The sequence below is a fragment of the Orbicella franksi genome, chromosome 8 (assembly GCF_964199315.1).
Source record: "Orbicella franksi chromosome 8, jaOrbFran1.1, whole genome shotgun sequence".
Classification (NCBI taxonomy): Eukaryota; Metazoa; Cnidaria; class Anthozoa; order Scleractinia; family Merulinidae; genus Orbicella; species Orbicella franksi.
The window spans coordinates 29,342,954-29,355,296 of record NC_138152.1 but is presented as its reverse complement, the minus strand read 5'-3'; the positions used below and the strand labels follow the sequence as shown (position 1 = coordinate 29,355,296).

Sequence of the window (12,343 nt, the reverse complement as noted above, 5' to 3'; positions counted from 1 at the left end):
GCGGTATGGCGGTAGCCGAGTAGGGAAAAAGGCGGGACAAGGGCGGTATGGCCCAGTAGGGAAGAAAGCGTGCCGCGCTCATGTCTCCTCCCATTACCCTTTAGCCAAAACGTCTCGCCTCATAACCCCTACTGAATTTCGAGAGAAAAACAAAATGCCAGCAGTGTCTGTAGGAGCATGATAAACGATCCACATCAAAAACAAACAGTCGGGTTATTTTGTCCTTTGAAATTTATGGCCAACCAAAAATTTTCTGGGAGGGCCGCCATCTCGGCCAAATCACATCTCTACAGCGCGGACGGAGGGGCTGTGGGGGGGAGGGGGGTGTCAGCCTTCCCCCCACTATTTCACAGTAATAAAATAAATGAGCAAAGCATATATAATACCACTTGTGACGAATGTTACGCAGCTTGACTTTGCGTTGTTAAAGGCAAACTCCGTGTTGGATGTATGTGGACGATATCTCTACAGCGTTTTGGCCTTACAACCGTTACCTGCGAACAAGAGATTATCTCTTGTTGCGAATGTGCACGTGCATGTGAATGACTTCAGAGTTTTCCAAGGCCTCTGTTTTGCGCTGTCCCCTTTAAACATTAAGGATCAGTTTTTAACTGTCTCCTGACTGTGGACAGCGTTTTCGCTGAAGACGATGTTTGGCGTCTGTCGGAAACCGATAAAATGCGCGTTTTCACGATATAGAAAAACGCATTAGTGAGGACAGGACCCGAGAAAACAAAAAACAAACATATCTTCCCACGAAACACAGAGCTATTACAGGCCAATATGCTCTAAATGCATTGACTACAGCGTTTTCAGCACCAAAATGTTGCTGCAATTGTGAATTTCTTGAATGATTGTACACCGTTTACACAGCGTTAGTTGAATCTCGCTGAAGGAAAATGGTTAGATTCCTGGCTTATCACAAGGTGTTACAGTGGAGTAAATTTCTTGTGCCGAAAGTCGGATTGGATATTGAATTTAAAGGCTCGATAATACAATTTAACACCTGTACGGTGAAAAGATTGCTTTTGAAGCGCTGGAAGTTTGTGATTGTTGCATGCCTCGCTTGCTATTTTAAATGCATTATTCTGCCACTCAGAAGACTTAGGCCCCATTTATATGGTCTCGAGTATGTCCCCGAGATAACCCTCCCCACGAGGCAACTTTGTCGAGCGTTTATATGTGAAAACGGTTTCCCTACAGGCCGAGTCAAACTTGACTCTGCATCATTACATAACCCTTAATTAACAATCAAATGCGCAAATGTCCCTCTTTCTTTGAGTTTCCCTCGGTCATTCGATCACAGTGGGATTTGCCGAGTTAATTTTCACTTCTCTGAAACAAATTTTTGCTTTTTTAACACTTAATCTAGACATTTAGTGACACTCGCCACGCCCAGGGTTGTCCCGGTTAGGCGCGCCAGAGTGTTTATATGAAGACAAGTTGTCTCGCCTGCCAGAGATACTCTATACCTGCCGAGGCGAAAGAACTCGCCCACCCGAATTGTCTCGGCCCCCACCTTACCTTCGTGCCCCCGAGACGGGTTTGCGATCGTCATGTAAAAGGCTGCTTGAATTTTAAGTGAAAACCAGGATTTCATCACAGGGAAGCACGCTCTGGTAAGTGCGTGGATTCTCTTATCCCCCAACCAAGGTTTTTCTTGTGAAGGGGAGCAACACAAGGTCAACGGGTTGAAGTCACAACCCAATGGTGCAACCATCTGAACTGAGGCAGATGTTAAGCACACGGGTAGCATGATCTTACCACTTATTCTAAGACCCTGGTTTGTGGTCCGGTCTGGGTGTTGAACCCAAGACATTCCGCCTGGCAGTTTGGCGCTCTTACCAACTGAGCTAACGATAAAACAAAAAACCAAAAACCTTAAGATACCAAAAAAACTACAAGGAGGTTGATGGGGTAACTGTGCAGACTCGTTGGTATCGACGATTGCTTGTCGAAAAATGGGTAAGATCAAATTGTCTGCACAGCTTCTTTTTTACTCCCTTTTATCAAAAAAGACAACACGATATATATATTTTTTTGTTTAGTTATTTATCCTCCTAGCGGATAAGCAATGCAAAAAAGAATCCGAGTATCCTTTATTTTAATCTACAGCTAATCAATTTTAACCTTAATCTTTACTCTGCCAATATTATATATTTCCTTTCAAATTACAATCTATGTGTATTTCTTAGTGTCATTTTTTGATCAACTCATCACAAAAAAAATTTCGTCTCAGTGGAAAAGCTTCAGTTTAGAATATAATGTTTTTTATTGAATTTTATGCCTTTTTATAATCCCAGCAACTCAGGCTTGTCACAGTAAGCAAGCAAGCAAGCAAGCTGACTGAATTCATTCCAAATGCTTATCAATATATAATTGTCTCCGGCAAAATATACACTACCCGTGACATTTGTAAAAGTAGCAATACTTTTAAATAAATCAACCTGACACAATATTCACAGTATAACAAGAAACTGGCATTGTAGAGCCTTCCTTTCTCCTAAACTTTATGAAAATACTTTATCGATTGATCGGTTGATTAATTGAAGGGTTACTTCATTAATAATAATTAATAAATTGTACAAATTCGTATAAATAATAAATTGGTATAAATTTAGCTTAATCTTTATTTTATTTCATATTTGTTTCTTGTTTTTTATGCTTGTTTGTTTTTCCTTTTGTTTGGTTTGGTTTTTTTGGGTATCCATAAGCTGTAATGATGAGTTCTTTTTTGGGTGTGTCTTCATGCTTGCGTTTTCGACTCCTGCTGAGCTTCAATCCATCCTTTATAGGCCTTGTTTACAAAGAGGAAGGGTTACCCTAGCAGGAGGGTCAAAGATAGCCTGGGTTTAAAAGCAAAATTTTACAGGTAGTGTTAACCTACCACCCGGAACAACTTAATCGCAAACAAAATGGCCGACAAGGGAATAGTTCTGCTTGGTAAGTCGATTCTCCTGTCTGAACTGCTGTTTACCAGTGTTACCAAATGCTGTTATGTTACTTATTATTGCCAGACAACAACAACAAGTTGCAATGTCAAATGCAGCCCTGGTTCAGCCCAGTTGTTTGGCTTGAGCCATGACTCGCTCTAGAAAACCTCGAAATATATAGAATGTATCGCGGAATTTAGAACTGCGTTGTACGCGCTCCGCCATGATGGCCGTTTGTTGTCAACATGCAATGGGTCTAAAAAGTAAGTAAAAAGTTGTTCCGGGTTGGCGAGTTATCCCTAGAAGAGCGTTTACAAGGCAGCTAGGGTAACCCTTGGGCTCACCTAGAGTTACCTTCGACACTGTCGTAAATGGCCAACAATTGGAAAATGACACCATGTTGTTCATTCAACTGAGAGTTAGTTGTTCGTCAGCCAACATTTTACGCTGAAACCAGCCTCTGTCTCCTCCGTCTCCTCTGTCTCTTTTGTCTCGTTTGTCTTTCGTAGTCTAGCTGATCATCTTATAGCACTGCTGTAGTCCGCAGATTACTCCGCATTATTGGGTCGTTGAGAGTTCCTGTGCTGAACGTGTCACAAGTAACTGTACAATGTCGTTTCGCCCGATTTCTTTTAGTTTCTCAGCAAATTGCCGCAGAGTAAGCTCTGGATATTTTGTTTGTAACTGAGTCATCAGCATCTTAGAGGGACTCCCGCCTTCAACACCGAGCTGATCTCGCAAAGAGTTGCGTACTTCGAGAGGAATTTTCTTGAACTTAGAAGCTAACCGTTCGTAGTCGCGTCTGAACCACAATCTTCCATTATCAATCTTTAAGCATATCTCGTCAAACACGTCCAAACGGCTGCTCTCTAGCTCCGCCAAGGTAATATCAACTGTGAGATGCAAAGATAATTAGTCGAGGCATCGTCTCTCTCTTTCTCTTACCGACTGTAATACGTGGAGATCACATCTCGCCGATCAGCCAACAACTTTCAACACCGACACTTTTCTGATCAACCAAAGGGGAAATTTTCAAACCCGTCTGAAACTATTCGGATAATAGTGGATTCTCAAGCGGTTTCTATTGGACTATCTGAACCGCTATCTCTTTAAGATATTTCGTTCAATTTCGGTTGGAAAATCTACATCTTTACCCCCTCCCTCCCTTTTCCTCTTTGGAATAGGCCTTTCTAGATCTTACCCTTATATCTACTGAAGAAATGACCTCCGTTAAGCAGCAGTTCCAGCCTGGTCAAAAGTTATACGGCTTGATTTTAAGTCTTAACAAAGCTTATTCTGATAGGAGACGGCAATTCGAGAGACATCTTTAATTTATTTAAATGTTATTGTCAAAAACAAGCATGCACAGTGGTTGTCTTGACTACCAACAGATTTATGATGTTACTCACCCACGAGGTTTAGTCTCTCTTGTGAGGTAGACGCAGGATGTTGGCGGTTAAAGAGTACAGCACTGGAGGCATTAGTGAAAAAACAATGACATCTGAGGCCAGGTTGGTTGGATTGCCTCATACTGAAAACCGCCAACAGTATCAATATTGCTAAGACTGCAACTAGGAGCGCCACTGCTAGCCAAAGTGTTTTGTTTTCAGTGCTTCCTTCCCTTGACTCGGGCCATGTCATGCCTCCACCTGTGTAATCGCTATTTCCCGACCAAAAAGAAGTAGGTATCTGGGACACGCGCGACTGCCTCTCTTGTTGAGTGGTCTGTAAGGTCATTGAGGTCTTTTGACTTTGCCTGGTTGATAGTCTTCCATGTGGCGATGTTTTAGAAGCCTTTGTAGGCATATCAGGGCACGGCACTGAACGGGCTTTACACTTGTTCTGATAATGCGCACATTCCCGTGCCATTTCGTCCTTCCCGTCTCCGCAGCATTTCTCACAACGAAAACAATTGAACACAAATGGCAAATGATAATACCCCTCAGCGCATTTATCGTCACACTTAGTGTTTGAGAATAATGTGCAGTTCCTTTTTATCGCCTTTCCTTCCGAACATACAGTACACGCCTTGCAACGCGCTTTCCCGTAATTGTCCGAGTATGTTCTGCCAAGTTGGCAGGAAATGCAGTGAACTGGAATCCTATATGCAACAGAAGTGCCGCAAGGGACGGAAGGCTGCGATCCCGCGGGACAGTCGGGACATTCTAAACATCTATACCTCCTCCCTGTTGTTGCATTCCAGTGGATTTGTTCAGGCTTGCACGGAAAGTCTGCGACAGCTCCATAAACCTGTTTGGGCAACGAAATAGTTATTCAGTGTCAACTCGACAATTTCACGCTTTATTTTCACTACAGCTTAAGTAGTGTTTCTAACTGCGACTATCAGATCTTCACTCTTTAATCCGCAGTTCAAATATATGAATTTCATATTCATACTCATAAATTGTACTTCTTACACTGCGATGCACTCTAACATAAAGCTATTTAATATGGTGACTGTAAATCAATCACAACAACTCGATCAGCTCAAAAACATCTCAGGATATAAGTTACTTTTCTATTCGAAGCAAGCAAAAGACGTGTTTTGTAGTAAGATGCGCGTTTTGGTTTAAGACTGGCATAACGTGAATAATATATTCTGTCTAAGTGCCTCCATAAACAAACTAAAACCGAAAGTGCCATGAATCGTCTTGGTATTTTTACCACAGTCGTGGAAGCAAGATTAAGAAATAGTGGACAGATACGGCGCCTATTCGAGCGAAACCAGCGCCTGCTTTCCGCGCAATTCTTGAGAACCACAAAGAAAGAGACGGTTGCTTTAAAAGTACTCTTTGCCGGATGAACAGAAGATGAATGCAATGACTTGGTCAGCATAGGCGCGATAAAAATTCTGTCCGTTGAGCCGAAGTTCTTTAAAAAGGTGAATATGGCTGGCAACTTACATTCGTGCATCAAAATTAACCCTCCCTCAACTTTTCGTTGAGTTTGAACCCTGGGGGCCTCTTGATATGAGCCCGGTCAACCGGGCTGGCTCGGTTTCCGAGATCTCGCCTCACCACTCTTTCCTTCGTAAAAATTTCGATGTGTTTATATGAGAGGCCGGGCTGGCCCGGTTACCGAGATCTCGGTTTTTGCAACCGAGATCTTGGTAACTGGGATGAAAATTTTCCCTTATAAACACTCCAGCTCGGGTGACCGAGACGAGACTTTTTCGACAAAATAGCTTCGCTTTCGCAACATACCGGCCAAAATGTACGTATTTCCACTTCAAAAGTATACGAATTAGTTTTATCAGTGAAGTTACAGGAGTTCACAAAACTACGACAGTCGCGAACGATACAAGTATATACCATTTTGGTTGTGTTTCCTGAATTTCATCCCGGTCGACCGAGCTGAAATTTCCAATATGAACTGACCACAAAATCCGTCCTGGTAACCGAGCCAGCCCGGTTGCCGGGCTCCTATGAAGAGGTCCTTAAAACAAGCCTTTCGTTCGGTGAACCGGATACCAGCCTCACCAAGTCTCGACGTCGTAATATCTTAGTCGCAAGATTAAGTGTACAGGCTTACGATACATGCATTAGCCAACGGCTATTAAATTTCTAGGAACATTTTTATCCATCCGATCAATGTCGATCGTCATTATTTGTTTCCTGTAATAAATAAATGTGTTACTCTTTTCTACAGGGTTATACTTTTATCGTCAAACTACGTTCGTATCCGATTCCTGCAGCTAGACGAAAACACCTTTTATAAGTCTGCGTACACTGAAAAGGCCTACAATTGCTTAGAGTTTTTAAGACAAAGTGGTCAATATGTTTCGGCCGTAACTCGTGAAAACTGAAGTGTCCTGTGGATTTTCAAGGTCTTCCTAAAGCTAGATGACCCTTGACTGTACATTATAAATTGGCTTTGAATGTCAGCCTAGATAGTGTAGCTTCAAATAATGTACTAAACTGCTTCTGTTTCGTTATTTTCACGGATTGAAAAATAAATAAAGTGGTTTATAATCGATCAGGTTTTCGTATACGGTTTACGCAATTTCGCCCACATAGCGTCGCGTGCCTCTGCACACGCAGTTTCATGTACATAGCGGTTAAATAGCTACATCCCACGCAACGTTGTGACTGCGTTTAATGGAGAATATTTTGATGAGTCACCATGAGTGTAGGTTACACCTTCTGCAGTGGGACCTTTGTAACGCCACATCAACATACATGTGGCATAATCTTTATCACTTTGTCTCACCCGCCATCGTTCGCTTTAATTGTCTTGATCTACAAGATCTATCCAAACTGAACAATTCTGCATTCCATTTTCTTAATCGTTAACACAGTAACGGGGGATCAACGTGAGGAGAGGTTGTGCTTATATATCGAGTGAGTTACAGTTTAAGTGTTTTCGTTACACAACATTTTCTCAGTTGTGCTAGCGAAGCATTTTCTGTTAAAAGGACAAACGTGAACGATCATCATTTATTTGAGCCCTATACTTCATTTCATTGTGTTCATTTAGAAATCCCGAAAAATAGCCATGTAACGACCTTTTCGATGTTATGTACTGTATTTGCGAAGATCTCTAACCTAACTGTGATGGTGTCGGCGATAAAATACTACAAACGAAGATTGTAATTCTCAGTTGGGTGACTGAACACGTATGCACAAAAACAAGGGTATTAAAACAATTAATTAAGATATCGCCACTCAAAAGCCTTGTCAAATAACACAATTTAACTTGAAGGTTCCGGCTATTTCTTTTCGTAAACAAGACATGTACATAAGAACACAAACGTTTCTCATCGCTGTAAGATTGATGATGCAAACACAAACCTACTTGCGTAAGCAAATTTACTCAGCGGCAGCAATTAGCTTACTTACAGTTGTATAAACTTAGGAAGCAATCAAAACACAGTCACATTATTCTTCCTTCACAGTTATTCTTTTCCTTCGCCGTTAAATAAAAGATTTAAGCTGTGTACTCACTAAAAAGCAAAACATCATGACTGAGACAGGACTCGATGCTTTTTCCATCGTGGCGGCGCATCTTGACGACGATATACGTGGTTTGCAGAGTGATAGGCTCATTGTCGTCTCGTTGAGATTTCTTTTATACTGCAGAGAAGGAAGATCACACACTGGTGGTTAGATGTCGACACAGCTGAGTCGAACGAAAAATGCACAAGTAGTCACCACGGACTTTTGAAACAGGAAAATAGTGTGAACAGTAGCCTACGAGACATGAGTTATCACAGAAGTGACCTCACGCACAGTGGAATGCCTCCAAAATTGGGGCGCAATATTGTGTATTTTCTAATATCATCACCTACCTTACGATTCGTTCCTTTTTTTTGCTCCCTGTCTAGAATTAAGTCAGTAGAATAATGATTATCTACACACTTAAGCATGCACAACGGAGAAAAATAAGTTAATGAAAGAACGAGGAAAAAGGATCACTTTACCCCCGAGAGGGTATCAAATATTCGGGGATTCCCCTCGAGGGAGTGTCGCGTCACACAAACATAAAACAAACCAGGCGAACGACGAGTTACCCGACAGGAACATCAGTGACCTTATAAGAAATTACTTTACACCGTGTTTCTCTGGGATACAACGTACAGTGCGACCTCCCTTGTAACAACATCAATAATAAACTCTCGAGAAGATGAGTGATGTTCTTCAGCCCTGTCAAAATTTTACAGTTCTGTGATTCGTTTAAGCACCCAGTACCCACAGTTTAAGGCCACAATGGTCCAGATCTAAACGATGATCAGACTCGGATTCAGGAAAAATGGTCCTAATGTGCATTTTCCAGGCTTTTGCGTCTCTAGCACAGGATATTGGCAGTTCCAGTTTCCTGGGGTGATTAGCCTCGCAAATCGGCTGATTCTTTTAAGAAGAAAACTGAAAAATTTTCGTTTATTCTGGAAATCATATTTAGTTTTAAAAAATCTAAACGATCTCCATAAAACGGTGGAAACCAATTTAGATGCGCGCCTTCAGATGAAAATGGCACGACGACCATACCCTTATGGCAGGCACATACTACTGGTATAATTTTTGCAGGGAAGTACCCCCGGGTTTTTTCTTGACACAAACTGGCCCCGCCAAAACGTTCAAAAACACTGCTATGCAACATTTTGTTGCTTTAACGATGTTAGAACACTTAGCCCACCTGGTTTAGCCGAGCGCCAAAGAGTGTATAACATGTTAATAACATACAACGTTTTGCCGTGGCTTATTGTATGCTGGTCCACCCTCTATCACCTTATGCCGTAGCTTAGTGATGATCTTCTTTGTACTTATGTTTCACAATTACATTATGAGCTCGAGATTACTATCGCAGCTCGAATCAGCGATCACGCATAGAAATCGAGAGCGAGCTTCCTACTTGTTTTATTATAAATCTACTAGTCGTTCAAACTAAACAAGTAATGAAATTGTCTAAATCGATCATTCTCGTAGACACTTCGAAAACGCGAACGAGCGGCCGCCTTTTTGTTGGTAACCGCTACGGCAATGATTTACAACAGAATAGATAGCGAGTAGCGTAGCCAATAAGAGAACGGCATTTATGATAGAATGCTAATAGATTTATATTAAATTACAATAGAAACGTAAGGTCATTTTGTGAGTTTTCTTAAGGAATCATACATGGTAGGTAGGTAGGTAGGTAAAACTTTATTTATGCAGGGTGGCCCATTCAGCACAGTGGCTGGTATCCAGAGGGGCCCTGCTAAATACAATTTCTAAAAATATAAAATGTCTAATAGTTTAAAATAGTTATAAAAATAGAGTTAAAAAAAAACTAATGTCTAGTAGTTGAAATAGTTATATAAAAAGAGTTTAAAAAATTGAAACGAGTTACAAGCATGAACTGTTAGGGAAAAAAATAGATATCATAAATTAGATGCTATAAATAAAATGGGCTTTAACAAGATTTTTAAAAGAGGAAAGTGATACAGCTTGTTGGATTTTACAAGGTAGTGAATTAAAAAGGGCTGTGCCAGAAAATCTAAAAGTACGTTTGCCAAGGCTAAGTTTGGGTTTGGGTAGATGGAGGTCAGCCTTCCTTCGAGTGTTGTAACCATGTACATTGTAGTTCCTAATGAAATAGTTACTTAAATACTGAGGAACTAAGTTATGCAAACATTTAAAAACTAAAACACATTTGTGGATTTTACGGTTTGTTTCTAAGTCAGTCCACCCTAAAACATTAAAAGTATCTCTAGAAGAGTCACGCTTGAGAATGATACGGGCAGCACGGTTTTGCAACCGCTGCAGACTTTTGCTGGAGCCAACAGACAGTTCACCCCAAGCAGTGTCAGTATAACTTACGATGGGCTCAATAAGGGTATTGTAGACACACTTCGCTGCTTTAAGAGTGAGGCAAGATCGTATGCGTGCTAGAAGTCCTAGACGCTTATTAACTTTTTTACAAGTAGTGTCTATATGCTCTTTCCAGTGAAGCTGTTCATCGAGCATAGTCCCAAGGTAAGTGAACATAGGTCTCGACCATTTCTCTATTTCTCAAGTCAAACTATATTTTAGTATTTTAGTCATTAGTTATTTTATTTAGTAGATTTTATGTATACTATAATGAGGGCCACTAGGTTATCAGTTTTAATTGTTAAGTGTTTTAACCCTCGTTAGATAAAGTTATCTTCTTCTTCCACTTTGCATCGCGCATCCTTGCTGTCCATAATTTATGGCGTCATTTAGCGCGCGCTCGTGCACGAGCGTATTTAAAACATGGCGGAATTGCCTTGACATTGAGTTCTGTCAGTTGAAAAATGGCTCTAGCTCACCAACGAGGGCGGGGACCCCACCTTTTTTCCACTCATTGTAATCAACTAATCATAAGCTTTGCGCGAGAAAAGTCTGATCTGATTCCTATTGCTGAAAATTGAATAAATAAGGAAACAACACATACACTGTGGTCTTTTTTTTTTCCTGTTTGGCAACCATGTCAACAAATTTGGTTCAAATTTTAAATCAACTTTTCAGCTTTCTGTCCAAATAAAACTTAAATTGCTTATTTGTATCCGATACAATGAATTGAGTGTAGTTTAATGCGCTTTCTCACGAGTCTGGGCTCACAAAGACTTATAACGTATATAACTTGGAATGCGTTCTGATAATAAGCATTGAATAATGTCAAAAATTGGGAATTTTCAATGTCTCGCTGCTGCTTAATGAGCACGGGCACCTCCCCTTTTTTATTTCAAAATTGAAGTTCTCATATGATAAAAATCCAGTGGACAAACTTTGAACAAAAACTCTATTATCACTTTATTTCAGAGGAATTACCTTAAAAGTAACGCCTGCCCTTGACCTCAAGAACTCGTGCGCACTCAAGAAGGGCTTCCGGTAAAGGCTGCTTATTTTGTGCGTCTCTGCCTACCAAAGTAGATTTGATTGCTCATGCTCGCTGAATTTATGTATTAGGTTAATCGAATTTCTCCATTATCTATTGGTTTCTGTAATCAGCAGAACCGATCAAATGTCCTTATATTTGAAAGTTGGGGGTCCGACGCATGAGCTTATAAGGAAAATAACCAGGGTAGTATCTCTTTATTTCGAGGGCGCGGTGACTTAGATACTTCAACTTTAGTACTTAACGAGTAGATTACATTTCAGTACGTGGCCGTGAGTGTGCACTCTGATAACACTAGGATGATGTCAAAACGTGGTAAGTACAACAATTTTACTCTGAGAGCCTTAGACGTAGGGTTAATGACGTCCTTATCACGTTTTGACGTCCTCCGTGTGTTGATAGAGTACACACACACTGCCATATTGAATCTTTTTGTTTCATGCATTACTTTTTTCCCGCCTTTCTTCGGCTCATGACGTCATTCGTGCGCCCGTGCTATAATCTCCTATTTTTCCACTAGACCAATCAAAACGCGAGGTTTACACCGTCCATTGTATAATTCGAAGTACTATAAGCAATCAGCTGTCAAGTTGTTCACATTCCGTCTACTAACAACGAGCCTCCTTTTGTGACCCTATACATGCACGCCTCCCAACTCCCTTTCCCTACTTTATAGGACTCAAAATGCAATGTTTTGTGTTGAACTGCAATAGATTAGAGGCTCACGCAAGTTCATCGACTTCCATCAACAGTACAATTTTTTAAATTTACCTCCACAATTTTACAGTAGATTTAAAGGGAATTAAATAAGTAATTGTACTGACATTATCGGACAATCTAGTCCATAATTTTAGCGTGTGTTAGTAATTGTACATTTCCTTAAACATTTTCTGAGATGGCTTTGGAGTCCGATTCGTGATCGGCAGATGCGGTGACAAGAACCACAGACATAAGTGGAATCAGTGGGTGGAGCAAGGGCCCTGGCCTTCTGACGTTCTCTCCTGGTATCCACTGTGATGTGCAGAAGCTTTTCTCCCTCTCGTAGGGCTTCGGTGCAAATTGTTTTCCACGCACTC

The 12,343-nt window shown here is 40.9% G+C and overlaps 1 protein-coding gene across 1 annotated transcript; it reads right to left on the bottom strand.

Annotated features, from left to right (window-relative positions):
- Positions 1-400: 400 nt before the first annotated feature.
- On the bottom strand, positions 401-10,743 carry LOC145496127 (uncharacterized). Its single transcript, XM_081475766.1, has 4 exons — positions 8,221-10,743; positions 7,877-8,005; positions 4,343-5,183; positions 401-3,826 (listed from the first exon to the last, which is right to left on the bottom strand). The coding sequence occupies exons 1-4, from the start codon at positions 8,296-8,298 to the stop codon at positions 3,492-3,494; spliced, it is 1,383 nt and encodes a 460-aa protein (XP_081331892.1). The 5' UTR covers positions 8,299-10,743; the 3' UTR covers positions 401-3,491.
- Positions 10,744-12,343: the final 1,600 nt, after the last annotated feature.

Bases quoted from the DNA above. Each gene is read 5' to 3' on its own strand.
- LOC145496127 (XM_081475766.1), bottom strand. From the start codon at position 8,298: ATGCTTAAGTGTGTAGATAATCATTATTCTACTGACTTAATTCTAGAC. The intron at 8,006-8,220 runs GTAGGTGATGAT...CCTTCTCTGCAG, and splicing joins AAAAAGGAACGAATCGTAAG to TATAAAAGAAATCTCAACGA. The intron at 5,184-7,876 runs GTGAGTACACAG...TTGCCCAAACAG, and splicing joins TCATGATGTTTTGCTTTTTA to GTTTATGGAGCTGTCGCAGA.